Source organism: Chamaea fasciata, unplaced genomic scaffold (assembly GCF_029207755.1).
Source record: "Chamaea fasciata isolate MVZ Bird 193981 ecotype frontalis unplaced genomic scaffold, bChaFas1.0.hap1 SCAF_14, whole genome shotgun sequence".
Taxonomy (NCBI): Eukaryota; Metazoa; Chordata; class Aves; order Passeriformes; family Sylviidae; genus Chamaea; species Chamaea fasciata.
In genome coordinates, this window is record NW_027094099.1 from 578,236 (window position 1) to 601,073 (window position 22,838).

The 22,838-nt window shown below is 44.9% G+C and overlaps 1 protein-coding gene and 1 long non-coding RNA gene across 4 annotated transcripts; one reads left to right on the forward strand and one right to left on the reverse strand.

The window, feature by feature from the left end:
* Nucleotides 1-1,515: 1,515 nt before the first annotated feature.
* Nucleotides 1,516-22,141, forward strand: IREB2 (iron responsive element binding protein 2). Of its 3 annotated transcripts, XM_066196769.1 has the most exons (22): nt 1,516-1,581; nt 2,177-2,266; nt 5,223-5,388; nt 6,553-6,690; nt 8,687-8,908; nt 10,459-10,528; nt 11,540-11,723; nt 12,272-12,411; nt 12,794-12,965; nt 14,058-14,158; nt 14,599-14,715; nt 15,852-16,011; nt 16,825-16,960; nt 17,513-17,597; nt 18,217-18,373; nt 18,655-18,779; nt 19,069-19,173; nt 19,451-19,593; nt 20,059-20,206; nt 20,296-20,418; nt 20,938-21,123; nt 21,730-22,141. In XM_066196769.1, the coding sequence occupies exons 1-22, from the start codon at nt 1,563-1,565 to the stop codon at nt 21,838-21,840; spliced, it is 2,898 nt and encodes a 965-aa protein (XP_066052866.1). In that variant the 5' UTR covers nt 1,516-1,562; the 3' UTR covers nt 21,841-22,141. The 3 variants fall into 3 exon arrangements, with proteins under 3 accessions (XP_066052866.1, XP_066052867.1, XP_066052868.1); XM_066196770.1 differs by lacking the exon at nt 14,599-14,715; XM_066196771.1 differs by lacking the exon at nt 8,687-8,908.
* Nucleotides 4,216-8,781, reverse strand: LOC136297099 (uncharacterized). Its single transcript, XR_010723092.1, has 3 exons — nt 8,617-8,781; nt 6,305-6,408; nt 4,216-5,319 (listed from the first exon to the last, which is right to left on the reverse strand). It is a non-coding gene; the product is annotated as an uncharacterized lncRNA (long non-coding RNA).
* Nucleotides 22,142-22,838: the final 697 nt, after the last annotated feature.

Here is a 22,838-nt window from a genome sequence, read left to right on the forward strand (position 1 = left end):
GCCGAGCCGAGCCGTGCCGTGCCGAGCCGTGCCGAGCCGAGCCGTGCCGAGCCGAGCCGTGCCGAGCCGTGCCGTGCCGTGCCGAGCCGTGCCGAGCCGTGCCGTGCCGAGCCGAGCCGTGCCGTGCCGTGCCGTGCCGAGCCGTGCCGTGCCGTGCCGTGCCGTGCCGAGCCGTGCCGAGCCGAGCCGTGCCGAGCCGAGCCGAGCCGTGCCGTGCCGAGCCGTGCCGTGCCGTGCCGAGCCGTGCCGAGCCGTGCCGTGCCGAGCCGTGCCGAGCCGTGCCGTGCCAAGCCGTGCCGAGCCGTGCCGAGCCGTGCCGAGCCGTGCCGTGCCGTGCCGAGCCGTGCCGGTGTGCCCGCAGGCCCGCTGGGCACCGGCCGTGCTCCCCGCCGGCTGCCGACGGCTCTGGAGCCCCCGGAGCGGCTCCCGAGGGGGCTGGAGCACCTCCCGTGTGGGGACAGGCTGGGACAGCAGCCCGGCAAAGAGAAGGATATGGGAGGATCTCACAACGCCTCCAGTACCTGCAAGGGTCCTTACAGGGAAGGTGGGCAGGGTTTATGGTGACAGGACAAAGGGGAAAGGGTACAAATTGAACGGGGGAAATTTGGATGAGATAGTAGGAAGATTTCTTTACTGTGAGGGCGGTGAGGCACTGGAGCAGGCTGCCCAGTGAGGCTGTGTACGCCCCATCCCTTGGACGCATTCATCAGCAGGTCGGACGGAGCCTGAAATGGGAGCGCATGATCTTTAGGGCGCATTGCACCCCTCAGCGCCGCGCCGCGCCACCAGGGGGCGCCACCGCGCGGGCCCGCGGCCCCGCCCCCAGCACGGCCCCGCTCCCAGCGCGGCCCCGCTCCCAGCACGGCCCCGCCCCCAGCACGGCCCCGCTCCCAGCACGGCCCCGCCCGCAGCACGGCCCCGCCCCCAGCACGGCCCCGCCCCCAGCACTGCCCCGCCCCCAGCACGGCCCCGCCCCCAGCACGGCCCCGCTCCCAGCACGGCCCCGCTCCCAGCACGGCCCCGCCCCCAGCACGGCCCCGCCCCCAGCACGGCCCCGCCCGCAGCACGGCCCCGCCCGCAGCACGGCCCCGCTCCCAGCACGGCCCCGCTCCCAGCACGGCCCCGCCCCCAGCACGGCCCCGCTCCCAGCACGGCCCCGCTCCCAGCACGGCCCCGCCCCCAGCACGGCCCCGCTCCCAGCACGGCCCCGCCCTGTTCTGGGCCCGCCCCAACATGGCCCCGCCCCCAGTATGGCCACGCCCCGGCGCGTCCTGATCGGCAGCTCCGCCCGCGAGACGTCGTTGCTATCGCGAGAGCGGGGGCTGCCCGGTCCTGGCTACTTCCGCCCTCTCCGGGGAGCCTCGCGCGATCTCGTGCTCTTTCCTCCCGGGCAGGCTGCACAAGTGTCGCGAGAGCGGCGCGTCCTGCGACGGCGGGGCGGGGCGCAGTCTCGCGAGAGAGGCGCGCGGTGCGGGGGCGGGGCGCGGGACGTAGTCTCGCGAGAGCTGGCGGCCCGCCGGCGCCCCTCAGGCCGCTCCCTCACGCTGACATGGTCGCCGGCAATGGACCCTCCCAGGACAGGTCGGTCACCGCGGGGACGGGACCGCCCCGCCCGCCGGGACACTGCGGCCCGGGACATCGCCTCGCCCTCTGCACCGCCGAACGGCGCTGTCCCGGGCCGCGGAGGTCCCTCCGGGGGGGAGCGGCCCCGTCCCCGCCCCGCTGTCTGCTCCCTCCGGGGGTTATTTATTCCGAGCACCTAATGGCTGTTGTGAGGTTTATTTTTGTGTCTTGTTCCCTTGACGTTGGCTTGGCAGTCAATGCTTTGTGCTTCCTGCAGTATTAAACCCCGTGTCTCTTATCTGCGCTGGTGAGATGTCTTATCCTGTGTGTAGATGGCCAGCTGAGACAACAAAGGTCAGGTTTGGTCAGCTTGTGCCGGCGACCTGCATTGACCTGCATGTACCTGCTATCGGTGATGCTTTTAAAATTCAACTTAGTCACCTATCTACATCCGAGGTGTCTCAATCCATTTAGAAACCTTCCCATATTGCATCTACTTACAGTCTAGAGGAACGTTATTTCTGGCAGAATCAAAAAATCTCTTTTCTGAGTCCTCAGTGGGTGCTGAAGCGACGCGTTTTTTGGCTGTAACTTTCTTTGTTTGGTCCCGCAGGAAGCCCTTACCAGCCGGCCATTGAAGCTTTGGAAAGCCACCCCGAGAAGAAGTTTTACAATGTGTCGAAGCTCGGAGGCGCCAAGTATGGTACGGAGCGGTCTGGGGTCACGGGGCACACTGCGCCGCTGGTGCCCGTGCACTTGGGAATTCCTCATCAGGGGGTTTGGAAGCTGGTCCTGTTCTAATTTCTCAGTGCTTTGTGGAGTTGGCAGGGGGAATACTTGTAGGGGTTTTTTAGTAAGGGAGAAAGTACAGGTGTTTCTGCAGTTTTCAACAGTATTCCAAATCAGAAGAATTACACATTTGGGAAAAAAAAAAAAAAAAAAAACCAAAAAAACCAACGAAGTGGCAAAGAATTCCTATTTAATGCTTCAGAAATAAATGCAGCTGTTCCTGCAGTTTTGTCCAGCTCCCTTCCTCCCCAGCAGCCCCACACAGCGGGTGGCTGACTGCTGGAACTGGCTCCTGCTGCGGGGTGGGGGTTTGCCCAGTCTCAGCCTGTCATTAGTGTGCCGTGGCTGTGCCAGAAGCACCTTCCTGGGTCTGTGCCCAAGAGCCTTTCACAGTGCTGCACGTGTGGTGGGAGAGCAGCTTTGCTCAGAGGCAGCTGGAACAGGCTTTAGTCTTGCAGGTAGTTTAAGCACACTGGCCTTATTCTTTCCCTTTGTCCTCATGTTAAACTGAAATACTTACATGGGCTGCTTGGTAAAGGCATTTGGGCTGTTTTTCAGTTTTGCAAGGTCTGAATGCTGTTGTATTCACAGAATTTGTGATATACTTCTTGAATAAAAAAAAAAAAAGGTGATATTTTACTTGAAACCCATATTTGACCACAGTTATTAACTCCATGTTTTTTCAAGAGAAGAGAGAGGGGAGCAGAGTGTCTGCTGAAATTTTGTGCACCAGCTGTGTGCTCTTGCAACTTTCCCCTGCTTGTAGTAACAAAGTCAGTCTTTGAGATAAGCACACATGGAGGAAACCGTGCTTCTGCTGGTGGCTTGGTCCAGGGAGAAGCAGTGCTGTGTTAGTAACAAACCCAGCCAGTGCCACAGCAGTCTTGTGAAAAGCCTCGTGACAAGAGTGGGACTAAAACAGCAGTATAGAACTTTCTGCCAAAATGTGCCTTAAAGCTTGCAGCAGCAATGGCTGTTCCTGAAGATACTCTCAAGAGTCTAAACAGACTGCACCAATAGGGGGTTTGTCTTCCAATAGAGACCTTTGGGCAGAAGCTGGGAGCTTCATGTTAACTTCAAGGCAGCAAAGTACTAAATGACATCTGGACACAAATCCAGCGTCTAGAATTGCTCGTTGCATTTTTTGCCAGAGCAGTTTGAGTTTTACCTGTTTGTCCCCTGCCTTGGGCCTTCTGGCTGTAATTTGACATTAACTGCCAGTTGATATTAATCAGATTATTAATGTAAACGTTAATTGATTGAGTTGCCAGTTTTGTAGTGTTTTCAGAGCTACAGGGAAAACGAGAAGAGCTGAATAGGATTTTGGGCAGAAAGGACGTGTCGAGATCTAGACCAGGCTCTTGCTGGGGCTGGAGCTGATGTGGGGAATCTGGTTAAGCTGTGCCAGTCTGGGAGGACAGAGATTCCACTCCCTCCCCTGATCCTGTGCTGAGCTGCTTTTTCCTTGTGCCCAGCCCCAGTGTCCCCTCCCCTCCCGTGCCTTCCTGGGCACTTGTGCTGGGTCCAGCCTGGCCTGAGGGCGGAGCTGGGCACGGCAGCCTGCTCACCACCTCCCCTCCCCTGCAGCCCTGTGTGCTCCCAGGGGGCTGTGCCAGCTGGGATCTCATTTCTGGAGCTGTCCTGTGCACTGGGAGGCCTCAGCTGCACACGCTGGTGCAGACAGGAGCTGCTGGTGCCTCATGGGGAGGAGAAGCTGCTTCTCCAGAGCTGGCACTGAGCAGCCCCTGGGGCAGGGAGATTGGTAACCCACAAGAGAGCAAACAAGTTCTTCTCTGGGAACCTGGCTTCTAAATCAACTCAGTGATGGCATGAAGGTTCATGAGACCTTTTGGATGACATCTTTATACTCAAATTTACTCAAATCTTAAACTCAAAATAGTGACTTCTCTAGCTAGGCAACAGGGATATTATCTCAGAAAGACACAGTGAGAACAGTCAGCAAGTTCTATATTAATAGTTCGTGAGCAAACCACTGGATTAGGTTGAGACCACCAAACGTTTTTTGGGGTTTTTTTTAATTAAAGCCTGAAGTTAATAGTTTCACCTTCCTCCACCTAGCTGTTTTTTAGGATTTCTCACTGTTCTTACAAACCTGCTTGCCTACTTCAATGATGCTGAAAACAGTGGGATTTGGGGGACAAATGTCAATCAATCTTGATTTTTTTTCTTTAGTGGTCATTTTGTTTTGTTTGCAATGAATAGTGACATTGGGTTTTTTTTCTCTTCCCTCTTATTTCATTCTCATTTCCATTTCCCTTTTTTTTTCTGTGAAGGAAACTGCCCTTTGTCAGTACCTTGATTCATATCAGTAACAAACTAACTCAAGTTATACTTAATAAAACGTTCTTTATATTTTATGAAGTGTGGTAATTTTAAAAGGGGTGCATGGCAGAATAGTTTCTGGTCTTTGTATCACTATTGAAAATAATGTTCTGGCTTTGGCTTAGTATCCTGAGTAATGGAATGGCAAAATTTACAGTTAAAATGGTTTTCGGTATTCCAGTAGTTGTTGCTTTTGACCTGTTCTGATCAATAGTCCCAGGTCTATATTGCTTGCATCTCTCCCCTGCCAGCATAAGGTGCTTTATTAAATGTCACTGTCTGAACAGTGTGGTCAAGCCATTGGTCTCCCACTAAAATCCCATACAATAACACGTTAATGTGCACATTGTGTAACTCTCTGTTCATACTGTGTGGGGAAGATCAAACCCAAAGGTAACTGGAGAAGCCCTCATCTTTCCAAGCCCTAGAAAAGTGGAATTCCTTAGAAATGTGAGATTGTAACTTAAAACAAAGCTGTGTAAGCTGCAAGTGGTGCAGTCATGGTGTGTGTCCCTGCCTCACCCCAGATACTCTGCCTTACTCCATCCGGGTGTTGTTTGAGTCCAGTGTCCGCAACTGCGACGGCTTCTTGGTGAAAGAGACAGATGCCATGAACATCTTGGACTGGAAAACAAAACAGAACTGTGTTGAAGTGCCCTTCTGTCCTGCCAGAGTTGTTCTTCAAGACTTCACGTAAGTGTGTGTGTGTGTGTGTGTGTGTGTGTGTGTGTGTGTGTGTGTGTGTGTGTGTTCAAAACCCCCAAAGAACCTGTGCAAACTCACTGAGTTTGTGTCCAGTTCTTTGGTGTGAGGATAAATCACACCTCCCCTCTTGAGGCCCAGGTGGAAACCTGTGCACTGCCTCTGCTGTGCAGTACATTCCTCATGATAATTCCATATGATGCAAGGATAAGCGTCATTCCGTAGGGAACTCTGGCTCTGGGGCAGATTGGCAAGGCTGAAACTGCTGACCTGCAAGGAACACTTTCCAGGATAAGAGCCAGAATACAAATGGAAGTGGTGATGTTTTGGCTGTAGCCAGATGGTTGACAGTTCACACTGTCACTGACAGGTCTTCCTTGAGATAATTGAAGATTAAATATTGCTTACTGCACAATGAGTAATCCAGTCAAATCCATGAATAATACATATATTGAAAAAGCAGCCTCTTAGGATATTAACTTTTTTTGTGATTTGACTATGGCATAGCTAAAAGGACAGTCCTTCAGCAATTTGCAAGTATTCAATTTAAGCTGTCTTGCTAACTCTGTATATTTATTAAGAAGTGAGATCATTTAAAAAAGGAATTATGATGATAATAAAAATTAGGTAATATTTGCTTAGCAGGCAAAGAATAAATTTACATAATACTGTGTTCTATAAACATTGCCTCTGTCTGTTTTGTACAGCAATATGAATATTGTGAAATGCTGCGAGCTTCAGACATGGCTCTCTCAGACAAATGGTACATCTTGAGGTGTTAAAAGTACAGCACAAGCTTTGCTTGCATAGCAAGGTTGTAAAGGTAGGGTGTATCTAAAGATCCCTTCTGTGCTGGAGTACCATCACACTTGGGAAGCAAAGCAAGACACAAGAGAAGTGTGGTTACCTCTGAGATGGTCCCATGGTCGTGTTTGGTACACTGCCTTCAGACATGCTGCTGCTCGTTGAGAGGGTGTACCAACTCGAGTGACTTCAAATATGAATCAAGTCCTTTAAAATTTAGAGAATAACAGGTGTATTATCTGAAATAGGATATAGCTACTACTAGACTTGAATAAAATGAAAAAGAAGTTTGTGCATTTCAGTGAGTTAATGTCTCATGATGTTTTACTGTTTTGGTTTTTTGTCTGTCAGTGGAATTCCAGCAATGGTGGATTTTGCAGCCATGAGGGAAGCTGTGAGAAATGCTGGAGGAGATCCGGTGAAAGTCAATCCTGCTTGCCCAACTGATCTCACTGTTGACCATTCCCTGCAGATTGATTTCAGCAAATGGTAACGTACCTTTGTACCTTTTTTTTTTTTTTTTTTTTCCCAGAAGCCACACATTTTTTCTGACACTGAAGTGTGGATTCGTTCAGGTCTTGTTACTGTCCCATCAAATCACTTGCCACGTGTAGATCCCTATAACAAGACCTGGTGGTAGCTGAAAAAGGGCTGGATAAAAATGGATAAGCACTCTTGAGGGGGAGGAAGAATGTTTGTGGGGCCTTATGGGTGAAGCTGACTGATAATCCAAATTCTAGGCAAGATTTTGCTGAAATATCAGGATCTGGCGTGGTTTCCAGAAAATAACACGTCTCAAGAGAATCAGGCAGAGGGTGTTTGTTATTTTGCTTTGCTCTGATTTTATTGTTCAAGTTAAACAGAACTTTATTTCCAAACTTGGCTGCCTTGTCACAGCTCCAGAGAAGGGGCCTGCAATTCTACTGGGTGTTTCGAAAGACTGTCATTGCAGCCCATGGCTTGTGCCTGCTCTGGGGTTTTTTACGGGCTTTGATTTAACACCACATAAATGAGGCTGCGGATATTTTCGGAGAGAGAAGTGTACTTGGAGAAGTCAGGAAAAGTGAGGGGACTGGAAAGCTACCAGTGTGGTTTTCCTTGTCTGACAGGCAGTGATATGATGAATACAGCCTGGGGCTGCCTTTGCTAGAAACATAAATACTGCACAAGAGGAAAAACTTGCAGCTTTTGTTTAGTGTTTGCTGAAGTAAATACTAAATAATGCAGCTTCCCTTCACCTTCTCCCCTGCCTCTCGATTGTGAAAGCTTCCAAAACCCATGCAGAATTGCATAAACTGCTCAGGCTCTTTGGAAATATTAAAAGTTCATGGGGAAAAAGCCTGTGGTCAAAGGACATGGATGTGTGAGTCACTTCTGTCAACCTTCCAAATACTCACAGGATTTCGGTTTGCTGAGTGTTAGAAGGGCAAGAAGCTGCAGATGATCTGCTGTGCCGCACGTGTTGTGTCAGTTCTGTGCTCTGTCCATGCCTGTGTCTGGAGGGACAGCTGATTCCTTTGCAATTAGGCCAGCCTAAAATTATCTGGCAGACCAAGCGTTGGCAGGGGACCTCCACACGCTGCTTTGTAATGATAAATCCGCCTCTGGAGTGTCCCTTTGGAAAGCTGCAGGGGCTCAGCAGCTGCTGCCCTGCGATAAGGAGCCCTTCGCTGAGGGTGCTTTGTGCTGCTCTCACAGAGAGCTCCCATCTGTGGCCACAGCCTGCTGGGCTCTGCTGGGATTTACACCAGGTATCCTCTGAGGCCAGGCAATGCCCTGCACTTGGACAACTAACAATCTGCCTGTGTTACTAAGGCAGGGGAAAGCAGTGGCTTTAATTGCAATTTTGTGCTTTAATCATTATGGAGGGAGGTGAAAGTCACTTGTTTTTCACAATAAGCTTTCTTTGCTCTCCTGCAGAGACTGAATGTTGCACAAATAGAAGGCAGCGTGCTCTATGGACTTTATTTAAAAAAAAAAAAAAATCTTGGCTTTTCTCTCTTACTTCTGACTGGCCTGAATAGTGTATACAATTCATCTGTGCCTTCCAGAATTTGTATCAGAAGCCTAATTATGATCAGGTTATGTTTACTTCCTTGAGAAAGCTTTGCCTGTAATCATTCCTCTGTGGTTTTAACAGAACATGTACAGCGCTGTCTTAAAAAAAGAAACAAGTTCAGTCTACCATTTGGATGAGACTCTACCCACACCTTCCAAGTTTAAAACTCTGAGTTCAGCCTTTGCAATGCTGTTTATAAAGACTTCTGATCAGCTGTGAACAAATGGAAGGAATTGTTTGGTTTTAATCTTAGGGACAATCCAGTTCTGTTACACTCCATTACTTAACTAACCTTAGCCGGCAGCAGTTTACTTTGTAATAAAATAACTATGTTTTTTCAGACAGTGTTTTATCACCTGTTGAAGGGGCTGGGGGGGCGGCAGGGCGTTCCCGACGTCTCGCTGAACGCTGTGTTTGCCGTTGCAGTGCGATCCAGAACGCGCCCAACCCCGGCGGGGGCGAGGCGAAGGCGCCGGCGCGGCTGTCCCCGCTGCGGCCGCCGCTGCGGAAGGCGGCCCCGTGCCGGGCCCACGGCGGCTGCCGCGGCTCCTGCGGCGCGGGGGAGGCCGCCCGCAGCCCGGGGCCCTGCTCGGCGCAGATCGAGAACACGCCCATCCTCTGCCCCTTCCACCTGCAGCCTCTGCCTGAGTATGGAACTCCTTTCTGAAATTCTGGAATACTGCCTGCGACAGCTCAGCAAAATGGGATTTTTTTTTTTTTTAAACGTCCTTCTGTAGTTTTCATGCCATAGAAAAGTTGTTTCAGTATCTAGAAGTAGGTCAGGTGTAGCAGATAAGAATTAAGTCTACGATAAATTTTTCTTTTTAGAAGAAGAGCTTTACTCAACACACTGCAGATGGCCACCTATTGGCTCATGGCTGTGACTTTTAAATTAAATATTAGTACTTCTCTCATTTCAACAACTAAGCATAGGAGTAATTCTCTATTGCAAAGCGAGCCTGAGTGAATAACTCAATGAAGCATTAATTTATTTCCAAAAGTAACTTGTAGATTTTTGTAATAACTTTTCAGAAGTCTCTGGCTCTTAAAGAACTAAGAGCTAGCTTATACATCATCCCCCAGCCTGTACAGCATCTCACAGTCCATCTGTCACTGAGCTGAAATTCAGTAAATATCCTGCCTGTGTAGTAGCCATGGGGAGCCTCATGTCTGCGCCTCTCCCTGATTTCTGTGTTATTCACAGGTCGTTGTGCACTGTTCCATCCATGCCAGTTATGTGTAATGCTCCTCCTTCAGCTGCGGCCTCTTTGTCTGGTGGACTGTTGAGATCCCTATCTGCCTGTACTGGACAGGTGTACAATTAAAGAGCTGATCACATCTGTATCCCACAGTGCTGCTGTGTGGAATGCTGTGGCAGGATTATGGATGTGGAAATACTCCTGCTCAGTAGGAATGCAGAAGGGGTGATGATGTTTCCAGCAATACTGCTGCTCTGTCAGCACACCAGCAGTGGTATTTATGAAGCTGCAGTGTGAACTCTGACTGTCCCTCAGGGCTTGGTGAAGCAGGAGAGCTGCTGACCTGCTGCAGAGAAGAAGGGGAAGGGTCATGACTGTAAAACACACTTCTAAAAATTGAGAACTTCCTTCCTGGTGCAAAGCAAATGTGTTCCCTTCCTTGTTCAGCTGCTCAAAGCAGAGGTTATTCCTCTTAAATTATGGATTACTCTGTTACAACAAGTATCAGTATCTTAATAAATAACACACTAAGAAAAGATAGTTCATTTTATGACACTGTACTGATGAATACTTGTGAAGAAAAACTTGTGGCTTGAGGGAAATACAAAAATGGAGGACAATTACAATTTAACTAGCTTGAATTGGTTCTTTAATGTATAGAGTTTTGAGATGTGCAGCCTGTGAGTCAACTGACAGGGGGTAAAAAAGCTTCTGTGTATTGTAGGACATGCTTGGAATAGATCTCCTAAAGTCACACACTTTAGGGAAACCATACCTAAAATAAACAGGTTCTCAGAAACAGCACGTATGTAATCAGCTATTTTTCACTATTAACAGAAAGCTTGCTGCAGGGAGGCAATTATCTTTCTTCTAATAAACCTCTTCAAAGACTCCTGCAGGCTTAAATAAGTCTTTCATCAAACAAACTAAAACTACAACTTGTTCTTCTGTGATTTGAAATAAATTATGACAGTACTTGTAAACTTCTTTTCTTCCTAGGCCTGAGACAGTATTGAAAAATCAAGAGATGGAATTTGGCAGAAATAGAGAGAGGCTTCAATTTTTTAAGGTATGTCTGTGTACCTGCAGGCTTTGTGGTTTGGGCTTTTTAAAGAGTCATTTGTCTACCAGTATTCAGGTTTAAATAATAAATTAAATGTAATCATTTGGAAGTGTCAGGTTTTCAAATCTGAATTTAAACAAAAACAGAAAATTGGCTTTCTAACTTGAAAAATTTACTCTGATTTGGTCCTTGTCAGTGGGGATTTATGAAGCATTGGTGTTTTTAATGCCTTTCATGAGCTCAGTGCCTTAGGTCACTGTGAGTTTCTGGCTGAAAGGGTCATTTATCCATAGCTGTGTTAACAAAAGTTGCTGAAGTTGGAAGTGTTGGGTGGAGACCAGTGTTCAGACATGGCTGCTCTCCAACAGGGCAGCACAAGTGCTGTGGTGAACATCAGCTCCTCTGCTGCTGGGCAGGGCTCTGCCAACATTGCCGTTTGATCCCTGTCCTCTACTTTGACATGGCTTAGGAATGCAATGATCTAAAACTCTTTTCATGGATGTGGACCAGAGGTTTCTGTCTGAGAGTTGCAAATTAGCTTTTACATTATTAAAGAAGGAAATGGCCTGGCTAAATCTTGTTACAGGTTTCCATGTCAGCTCTATTAAATGTACCATCCTGAGTTTGCAAGCGGTTTCACCCTGGAGTGTGGAACCTAAATTCAGTTATGCTATAAATATAAATTCTGCTAGAGATACAAGTGCTTAGGTTCTGTTGTCTGAATACCAGCCTTGTAATCAGATGTGAGAACTGGAAGCTAAGGGGTTTCTGCAGCCCTGCTTTTGAAAGGTAGGCATGAATTACTGATTCAGCCTTCACAGGAATTTAGTGAAAGCTTTTGTTGATGATTAAGAATGTATCCAAGGAGATCACACACCTCTGTTTCACAAAGGGACAGAAGCCACTTGGGTAAATAGCAAGGACTCTTCTATTTTGTCTTTTTAGTTATGTCGTAAGAATTTAATACAGCTTTGAAAAAAATGCAACTCTTTTATTCTTCTTTTGGAAAAATTACAGTGGAGTTCAAAAGTTTTTGAGAATATTTCCATAATTCCACCCGAGACTGGAACGGCGCACCAAGTGAACTTGGAATTTTTGTCCCGAGTGGTTTTTGACATGAAAAATTTCCTGCATCCTGATAGCGTGGTTGGCACAGACTCACACACAACCATGGTAAATGGCTTGGGTATCCTGGGCTGGGGTAAGTATGCTCAGAACTTCATTGCTCTTGGAAAGGCAACTAAAACTTCACTAAAAAATATTTCTTCCCACTGGATGTTTGTATCTCAAACATAACAGACTGTTTTGAATTATTGTTCTGAATGGTTTTTGTCTACAAGTAATCTTGAACAAAATGTCTTTTCGTTGAGAAACCACTCTGTAATTTAAAGAGGAAACAACCAAAACCCAGGTGAAACTCAAATAAGTGCTGTTTGTACAGCAGAAATTTGCATTAAGGTTTCTTTTTTCATGGAAGATTAGTTTCAGATATAAAATATTTTCTACCTGACTGCAATGTCTAACTTAAGCAATAGTCTCGATTTTACTTTTGATGTGCAAATATTTAATGGAACTTCCACATTTCTTGCTCTGTCCTTGTTGGAAATGGAGTGCTGCCCTTCACTTGTGAGAGAAAGGCAGCAATATGTTTATTGTCTGGAGCCTTTAGGCTCGGTGTGAAGCGCGGTTTGATGTTTTTGGAGCTGAGCACACGGAGAGTGGGTTGGTGAGGTCCCTGTCTCCCCGCAGGCGTGGGCGGCATTGAGACGGAGGCGGTGATGCTGGGAATGCCACTGACCCTCACCCTGCCCGAGGTGGTGGGCTGTCAGCTCACAGGCACAGTCAGCCCCTTTGCCACCTCCATAGATATCGTCCTCAGCATTACAAAGGTAAGACTTCAGTGCCTTTTCAAACAGAAGAGAGATTGCTGAAGGTACTACCAGTGGTGGGTGAGAAATTAGTTAAATCCAGGGAGTGTTTTTAGTATACCTTTAATCATGGTAATGCAGAAAGGTACAAATAATCTCTAACCATTTTTATTTGCTAGTCCTTTGAAGTAGTGAGGTTTTTTTTTTCTTTCCCCTCTATAGTGGTTTGCTTATAGACCCTCTTTAACTAAAAATGATTCATTATGATTTTTTCTTTCTTTTGCAAACGTAGACCTTAAGGTTTCAACTTTCTGTTTTAAATGCTCATGCCTTGTGAATTGTGACAAACACAGCTTGCACTGTACCTCCTCATATACCAGGTATTGTGTGATCTTTCCAACAGCATCTTAGACAAGCTGATGTCGCTGGAAAATTTGTTGAGTTTTTTGGGAGTGGTGTTTCCCAACTGTCCATAGCAGACCGAACCACAATAGCAAATATGTGTCCTGAATATGGTGCTATTCTGAGTTTTTTCCCTGTTGATAATGTGACATTGAAGCACTTAAAGCATGCAGGTAAATATTAAACTAAAGCAAGCATTCATTGTAATTGTGTTTTTCAATTGTGGTCATGTATGTTTTTTGCTCTTCAGAAAAACCCAACGTAAGAACTATTGAGTTTTTGCATAAAACTCCTTAATTCTTACATGGTGCTTTTCTGCAGAATTCTGATGTGGATTTAACATGTAGTTAGACTTGTGCTTGAGGTTTGTGTCCGGTCTGGTCCATTTGTCTAATTCCTGATTTATGAACGTGATACTGCTTTTCAACATCCAGACTCCTGATTTTTGGAAGCATATGTAAGCCTATAAAAATATCAAGGAAATTTTCACTCATTTTGAAATATGTATGGTATGTAAGTCTTCTTGATTTGAAATTACTCCCATAACCACCTGGTGATTCCCTACAAAATCAAAAGTTAAAATTACTACTAGAAGCAAGTGAAACTACAGAACAAATCTGAACACGTCTCTGATTTTTCCCAGTGCTTTGTTTCCCTTTGAAGTGCATGATTTCACTGGCATCTCAAGCTGAGCAAGGAGAATGTCAATTCCTTATCAAGCTACTGCAAACAGAAAACCACAGGGTGACAGGTGCCAGAAAAACCTCATTCATGAGTGAGACTTTCTGAGACTGAAATCTGTCACTTTCAAATAAGAGTTAAATGCTTTCAGTAGCAAACATTGTTGTCTGATCAGTGCAGAGCAGATGAACGGGTTTGGAAGAGTAGCCAGCAGAACTGCTTATTGTCAGCCAAGCACAGGGTCTGTATGAAACAAGGAAGCCCAGCACAGAAAAGCCTTATGGACTTCAGGGACACAACTGTCAGTTGAGTTAGTTACCACTGCTAGTGCTGGAATAGCTTATTTTGTTCCTTGATATAAGAAGACAAGCTAATTTATGAAAATATGTAATCATTTACAAATGTCTCCATTTGTGTGTCATTCCTGAATAGATGTTGGGATATGGAAGTGGCGTACTTGGAAAAAAAAAGTACTTTGAATGTTTAACTTAAAACAATCTGAGTGCCTGAAAGTTGTGTGGTTTTTTTAAATTTATTTATGTATTTAATGTGACTTTTCTCATGTTTGAAATGACCTTCCTTAGGTTTTGATAAGGCCAAGCTTGAAGTCACAGAAGCATATCTTAAAGCTGTGAAGTTATTTAGAAATGATGAAAGTTCTTCCAGAGAGCCGGAGTATTCCCAGGTATGCTTGAAAGGAATTGTTTGTTTGATTCTCATAAATAACTGCTGATGATTTCACAGTCTCATCTCCCACTGTAATTTTCGTTGCTTTCAGCAAAGTTGTTTTTATTAACTCACAGTTTTGAGAAGGCAGAGTTTTATAAATCATAGAGGGGGTGGGGATGGGAAGGGAAGCACAGTAACATTGTGTCAATACAGATACTGAATTCCAGTCATCACAAGGACTGTGAATGGTAGAAAAGTTAGGGGTAATGTTGAAACGTTTGGAAAAGAGGAATAGACTCTCATTGTGAGTGATGTTGAAAATGGAATCCCAGAGTTGTAAACATCTGAGAACATTCAAATTTGTAACTAGAGTTCCTGGGTGTCTCAGGAATATATTCCATGCACTGCTGGGCTGGGGTTGGTAATGCCTGCACTTTCTGTTTCTTGGTTTCTTAGGTAGTGCAAGTTAGTCTAAGTTCTATAGTTCCATATGTCAGTGGCCCCAAGAGATCCCAAGACAGAGTGGCTGTTAATAACATGAAAAGTGACTTCCAAGCCTGCTTAAATGAAAAGGTTTGTATTGCTGCTGCTTGCTTCAAAAGGAATTTCCTACCATTTACATGACTGAATGTTATGTTACCTATTCCTTGCATGCCTGCTGAGCCCTCCTTATTGCTACACAACTGCTTGTCCAGGGTGTTCTGTTCTTGCTTGACAGGGATCCCAAGAGTAAATCACAGGTGTGTTTGGCAGGAACATCAGCTTCCCAAAGCCCTTAATTTCACAGTTTCGATTGCTAGGGAGAAGGAACGGAGAAGGAACTTTAGGTACTCCATAGTGTGAGCTTAGCAAACTTTTTCACTTTTCAGGGTTTTTTTAAACAGTTGTGTAGTTTTTAATTTCCAAAACAGAATTTGTCGTAGGAAAGCTCATCGTACCTTAAAGGAGATGCAGAAAGACTGCCAAGATTTGTAGCTGAGTGTTCTGAGTTCTTACATTAGCAAATGAATTTTGCTTACAGCCTAATTTGTCTTCACAGAGTGAATGTTTTTACTCTGAAGGTACTGGTTTTGGTTAGGGATATCCATGGGTATCTGAAGAGTGCAGCTAATAATATAGGAATGTATCTTCATTTTCATTTCATTTCTTATTAAAGTTCAAGACTGGCAGCAGTGTTAGAAACAGCTTAAAATGAGGCCTGTGGTACTGTGGTTCAGTTGTGCTGGAGGGAGATCATAGCTGCTGGTGGAAGGCAAAGGGTGAGGTTGAAAGGGAACTCTGGAGGATGTTTGAGTGCTGAAGAGCACTTAGGTGAGTGTGGAAAATGCTAATTGCCCTTCTCTGGTTTAGTTACCACCCTCCTGCAATTAAAATCTTGGACATGCTTCCAATTCAGGAAGAAGTGTTGTGTCGATTAGACATGTATTCTTAGGGGGCTGTTGTTCCATGTATGAAAGGAAGTGAGTTGTGGGACAGTCACACACAGACTGATGTTGGTTCACAGCCGTGGCAAAAGTGAAAGCATTTGTAAAGGAAGGAGGCTGAGACCAGTGTACAGACAGAGACATGAACTGAGGGCTGATTTTAAAATCATGTAAGGGTTCCTAGTGGCACAGCTGAGTATTTCAAACCCAGTGTTCACTCGGTCTTGCTGTAATGTCATCCTTTCTGTACTGTAACAACTGCTAACTTGTATTTTTGTCATCCAGTCTGGTGTTAAAGGGTTTCAGATTGCAGCTGAGAAGCAGAATGATGTTGTGCCTGTTCAGTATGAAGGAAATGAATACAAGCTGTCCCACGGCTGCGTTGTCATTGCTGCAGTCATCAGCTGTACAAACAATTGCAATCCATCTGTCATGCTTGCTGCAGGTATGTTGGGACCAGACAGCTCAGCATCTTACTGGTGCTCTCATGCTTCACAGCCCTCACCTTCACTTCTGTAGGTGCTCTTTACAGGTTTGAAACTGCAGAGTTCTAGCCTTAGCTTGTAGGTTCTGGAGGGAAATATGTAGGGAAAGTTGCTTTTCTATAATACAATCTAAGTTTGTCCCATAAAGCAGCATTAAGGAGAGTAATTACAAAATCTGTACACTTGGTAGTATGACAGCAGGTGAGCAGTTCCAGGGCTCCTGTCAGGTGGATGCACACTGTGGCACAGCTGATGCAGGAGGTGAGCTTTAGCTTCCAGCCTGTCCTGGATGATGAGCTGTGATGCCACAGCCAGGACAGTAACTCTGTGCTGCTGAGCAGTTGTTCTGTCACTGCTTATGGGGTATCTGTCACCCCTTCACAAGCTGCACATGGTTTTGCTGGAACAGCTCATCTGTCAGACATTGCTCTCCTCTTTTTAAGATCCTCTGTGGCCAAGGTGAGCTTCCCCTCAGGGCTGTGTAGCCTGTCTCTGGGGATTGGCACTGTGAGCTAGAACATGGCAAAGATATTTGTCTTAGAGAAGGTAAAATGGGTGTCTACCTTCAGGAATGGGAATAAAACCATGCAGGGTGGTATTATGCATTAAGAAACTTTATTCAAGCCAGTGATTGCTTGAATAGTTTAATAAACAGAAAGTTGTCTAATCCTCTGGGGTTTTTTATGCTTGATTTAACTAAGGTAGAAGCATACAGTCCTATGAAGGGATATACAAATCATAATCTGCGTCCTTTTTCCCTTTTTGTTTGGTAGGACTCCTGGCCAAAAAAGCTGTTGAGGCTGGCCTGGTGGTGAAGCCCTACATCAGAACAAGTTTATCACCTGGCAGTGGCATGGTTACACATTACCTCAGTTCCAGTGGAGTGTTGCCATACCTCAGCAAGCTTGGGTAAGGCCTGGCTCCAGGTGGTACGTAGTGGGCTTGTACAGGCTGATAAATAGGATTGCTGTTCCTTTGAGGTTGGCTGATTCCTAACTTACCATTTTACTTGCTTGCTGACTTAAAATTATTCTGCTTCATTGTATTCCCACTTCAAAATATATGATGTGTAGCTGTAATACATCAGAGCTGTTTTTCCAGTCACAAATTACTTCAATTTAAGTGACTTGCAGGACAGGATGTACTTGATGGGGTATTTTAAAAGTGCAAGCTGGATGCAAATTTGTCAGGACAGTCTGTATTAGTCTTTTCTTATCATTGCTGTTGTCAGGGGTAATTTAGTATGGTTTTGGTTGCTCTGTAGCAGTAACACAATATGTTCAATATTCTGTAATAGTGCCCAGCTGTGGTTTGCATCAGTGACATGTAGTGTCTGCCATGCATTTTCTAAGAAGCCTTAACTGTCAAGGGACAAAAAATTCTTGAGGATTGTTAATAAAAGAAAAAGCAGTTCTGTTAACAAAGTGACCATGTGTGATTTGATTGTTTTTTCCCACGCAGGTTTGAGGTTGTTGGTTATGGGTGTTCCACCTGTGTTGGGAACACGGCCCCTTTGCCAGAAGCCATCAGGAATGCAATCAAACAGGTAAAGCTCTGGCTGCCTTGCTGAACACAGAAATGTATTTCTCACCCACTTAAGCAATCAAGAAATACAGTTATCCATGCAAAATACACTTCATTTTTGGTTTGGACTTAGCATGATGTTGTTGGTGTATTTGTTTGTTAGGGGGAGGAGACAGTGGCAATTCATTCCTATGTACAATAAGTGTAATAAGTAGTATTTTTAGAATCCAGTTATAAATCACAAGATAAATATATCTGATCTAGTCTCGCAGAGGATGCAATGGGTAGGTTTTGTATCGTAAGTGAAGAGGAAGGTTTTAAAGAGCTATAGGCTTGAATAATTTTAACCAGCAGTGTCTAAACAGCTACAGCTTTTTTCTCTTCCAAAGCAGAAGAAGAATTAAAGAAATAAATGGCAGGAGAGGAGTTGGCTGAAGTGACAGGAGAGCACATCAGAGGGTCAGAAGGGAAAATGAGAAGGGTAGTGAGAGAGAGCAAAATGCCTTTCGGTTGTAGTAAATATTTAGATTAAATATTTGAAGTGGAATGCTAAAAGCACACCCGACTTAGTCAACAGAAATAGCATAAGCTGTTGAAGTAGCCCAGAGTGCTGGACTGGTCTGTGTGGGTCTGCCTTTCAGGGTGATATCGTTGCCTGTGGGGTGCTGTCTGGCACGAAGACCTTTGAGGGCTGCCTGTGTGACTGTGTCCGTGCCAACTACCTGGCGTCCCCCCCGCTGGTCGTGGCCTACGCCATTGCGGGCACCGTGCACATAGACTTTGACACAGAGCCTCTGGGTGAGTCTTTTCCTACAGTTCCTGTTCCTGCAGCTGGGGCACGTGGGCATGGATTCCTGCATGTGATTTCAGCACCCAGAGTCAATAGATTTGAAGAGAAAGCACAGCCATATTTGGTTTGCTCATGGCTAAAGCAAAGCATTCACTTAACTGATGAAATTCTTTGTCTATCTGGTGCCATTTCTAGAGGCCTGAATATATACACATCTGTATTCTAATATAAATCTCCAGTCTAATATTTCATTCCTCCAAACTACTGTTGTGTTTAAAATCTTACCCAGGCACTGGCTCTAACGGCAGAAGTATTTACTTACGAGACATTTGGCCTACCCGACAAGAGCTTCACACAGTGGAGGAAGAGTGTGTGATATCATCCATGTTTAAGGAATTGAAGGAAAAGATGGAGGTAAGAGCGGTCTGTTCTACATGATTTAAAGGTTGCATTTCATTGTAGCTTTATAATACCTTGCAGTTGGATGTGATTGGTTTGCCATTTATTTCTGTTGTGGTAATGGAGGCCTTAACTGAGATGGGTGCTTGTATTTAAAAGCAATTCCTAAGTGATGTAACTTGTAATATGTAATAGAAAATTATTTACTAAATAATAGTAATTAATAAAATCACCAGTATGTCTTTGAGTGTAAAAATACAATAAGCTAACTTCTGTTCTTTTTGATTAATTTTCTTTTTTGTAGAAAGGAAACAAACGATGGAATTTACTGGAAGCTCCAGAGTCAACTTTATTTCCCTGGGATTTAAAATCTACTTATATTAGATGTCCTTCCTTTTTTGATAAACTTGTAAGTACAGTGGACCTATCCACCAGACTATATGCATTGCACTGAAGTAAAGGAATAGCTATCACAGCAAAGCTTCAGTGTTGAACTACCAAATTTATTATCACTAATATTTCTCAGTCTTTTAAATACAGTTTGTACCTCTGGAATGGGTGGGGCCTGTCCATCCAGAGGCTTTCCTATACTTCAGATATGTTTTACATCTCTGGTTCCTGGAAGAAAATATTTAATGTTCCTTTTGTTCCCTTCTGTTGCTGTCCCACCTGCCCTGCCCTGTCAGGCCAAAGAAGCAGCTCCACCACAAGCAGTTGAAAATGCCCACGTGTTGCTGTTCCTGGGGGACTCTGTCACCACGGACCACATCTCCCCTGCCGGGAGCATTGCCAGGAGCAGCGCTGCTGCCAAGTACCTGACCAGCAAAGGGTGAGCGCTGCTGTGCCGCAGGGCTGCTGCACGTGCTGAGTCATTCATCGGCACTGGCACCTTCCTCGAGGAATGCCTGTCTGCAGAAAGGGGAGACTACGTGTGGAAAAGCAAAATAATTAATCAATGTTAATAAATATGCTGGTAATGGTAAGAGGATTAGTAAGGTGGGTTGTTTCCTGGTGCAGTCTCCCCATAGTTCTTTTGTAAGCACCGCACTGTTTGCACCACTTCATAACAAAATTGAAGAAAATTAATTTAAAATTGCAGCTCTTCTCTTGAATAAGCTAACAGTGATTTACGTGTTGCTCATGACTTATAATAATTACATTTGTTGGAGGTCTAGTTCTTTACATCTTCCACTGAAGACTCAGATATGTTGCAATAATTATTTTTAAAAAATCATCATTTCCTTTTAAATCAGATAATTTTAACTGATTTCTTTCAATTTGCCTTTTATTCCAGACTCACACCTCGTGAATTCAACTCCTATGGGGCTCGAAGAGGTAATGATGCTGTGATGACAAGAGGTACCTTTGCAAATATCAAGCTTCTGAATAAGTTCATAGGAAAACCAGCTCCTAAAACAGTTCACTTTCCATCAGGACAAACGGTAGGAATATATTTGTTTGCACAGCTACTCTGGAATGGGGAGTGCAGGTTTAGAACTCACTCAAAGTGTGTCACTTTTTCATTCCACAGCTAGATGTGTTTGAAGCAGCGGAGCTGTACCAGAAGGAAGGCATTCCTGTAATTATTCTAGCAGGAAAGAAGTATGGACTGGGTAGCTCAAGAGACTGGGCTGCAAAAGGGCCTTTTTTACTGGTACTGCTGGTTTGTTGGGGTTTGGGGGTGGTTTTGTTTTTTCTGAAAATACCTAAAAACACATTCTATAATTTCTTTGTTAGAATCTTCATGGGAGAGAATCACTAGCCAGGATAGATCTGAATTTCCTCATTATGTAATTTACTGTCTTGGATACCAGACTTTGAGTCAAATCAGGCATTTGTCCATGCTGACCTCTGTTTGATTGCCATGGGGTGCTCAGTATCTCACTGTTGGAGACTAATTTCAACTACTGTTGAGAATATATTCTGAGTCAGCTTTTGATTCATGTCCTGTTAACTCCAGCATGGTCACTGTCTGTAACAAACTCCATTTCACACTGCATCAGCCTACCCTGGCTTGTTTTCTTCTGTCTAGCTGGGGAGCTAAAAGATATTACCAGGGTACTTAAAGGACTCTGCAAAGCACTCTCTCTGGTCGAGTTTGAATTGCAAGATGTTGGACATAACTGGTGTTTAAAGGTTACTTCTGTGTTTCACTCTGCTTGTATTTTTGCAGGGTGTTAAAGCTGTCCTGGCTGAGAGCTATGAGAAGGTTCATAGGAGTCAGCTGATTGGAATTGGCATTGCTCCACTTCAGTTTCGTCCTGGGGAAAATCCAAGTACTTTGGGACTCACTGGCAGGGAGCAATTTTCTATATTGTTCCCTCCAGACCTGTCACCCAGAATGACTTTGGATATTAAGGTATCTTTGCAATATTTTTAATTTCTCTGTTGAATGTTCTGATGCAGAAAAAAAAAAAACAACTTAATTCTGATGATAGGAAGCAAAGCAAGAAAAGACAAAACTTAATTCTCTTGGTAGGTAAGCTGATAGTCCTGCCTGAAGTTTGTCGTGGCTGTTGGAGTTTCCCAAAGTACACGTACACATGTTCTTTGTACACAACTTCGTATGCAGCCTGATATTCTTGATCGTTCTGGGTGGTATTTTGCCCCTCATGGGCTCAGTCTTAGGGCAGAATTGAGTTTGTCTCTCATAGGTATGATGATTTGAGAGAGGCTTCAGCTCTCTGTGCTCTGTCACCAAGCCCGTAACACAGTGTGTGCCACCTTAGGGGTGTGCTGGTGTTTGGTTACCAGCGGGCCCCTGGCATGCTCCCAGCTGCATCTAAACTGCACTACAGCCTTCCTTCCATCTGCCCCCAGCAGCCTTGGGGCTGCACAGGCACATCACAGGCTTGAATTTGCTTGTGGTCAACAAAATTTGGGGTTAGAATGTTGACTGAGAAATAAGCAAGGAGAAGTGAAAGCTAAGCTTAACTGGTTTCTCTTTTTTGCTTTTCTTTTGAAGACAAGCACTGGAAAAGTATTCAGCGTGATTGCCTTGTTTGAAAACAGTATGGAGATAACTTTATACAAGAATGGTGGAAGTCTAAACTTTGTGGCTCGAAGATTCTTATAGTAGCTACTGACTCTCTGGGTACCCTGCATAACTGGTAACTCAGCAAATGCCTTGTGTGAACCCAGGAATCTGTACTGTGGAACTGCAAACAGTCCTAGTGTGCTCAAAGTTACTTCGTCCATGGATGTAAAAGATTGTGAATCATTGTAACTGCAACGAGATCCTTTCTGATTTTAAATAATATTCTAATGGTGCTATTAAACATTGCTAAAATCAACATGTGTATTGTGACAAGAGAGCTGTAAGTATGGAAGGAATGTTTTATCAGACCATTTTGTAAATAAACTATGCGAAATTGAAACTGATTGTGCTGAAGATTATTATGTAAGAAGATTTTCCGCAGTTGTTTCAACTCGGTTTTTGCACCTGTAAATCTGTGTACTGCTGTTTGTTGGTATAAGACTAGCAGATGGCATGGAATCTTAAAGGCCAAACAGATTTTTTTTTTTCCCTCATCCAGAGCTTAAAAAAGATACTGAGTTTTCAATTTCTTTAGGTTATGGGCTGAACAAAAAGTAGTCCACATGAGGCCCATGGTATATCCTGTATCACAGATGATGACTTCCTTACCTTTATGGGATAATATTTCATCTGGATCCAGATTTATACTGCTGAAGCTATGAAATACGTGACATACTGTGTGCTTAGGAATATTGGAAACATTTCTGCGTTTCAAACCAAATCTCCCAGTTGTTTCAGTCATACAGGTTAAGCCATGTTTCTTCGTGCCCTTCAGTTGAAGTTTGTCACATCTGCTTCAAGGGACACACTTTGTCATTTGTAACATCTGTTTTCATTGTGCTCTCTGCAATATCATCAAAATACCTCCTCGTAATGTTTTAACCTTTAAAAACCTTTTTAAAACACTTGCTAGGGCTGTTTAAATTCCTCTGCTTTAAATACAACCTCTGTGTAATACATGACGCTCGTCAGATGTTCAAGAGCCAGGTGGCCACGCTGCCTTTGGCAGCTCTTACAGAGTGTCCTGAGGAGGAGCC

What these genes read in the sequence shown, in the direction of transcription:
- IREB2 (XM_066196769.1), top strand. An exon ending in AAGCCTGCTTAAATGAAAAG is followed by an intron (nt 14,716 to 15,851) that starts GTTTGTATTGCT and finishes TTTGTCATCCAG; the next exon opens with TCTGGTGTTAAAGGGTTTCA. An exon ending in CCATACCTCAGCAAGCTTGG is followed by an intron (nt 16,961 to 17,512) that starts GTAAGGCCTGGC and finishes TTTCCCACGCAG; the next exon opens with GTTTGAGGTTGTTGGTTATG.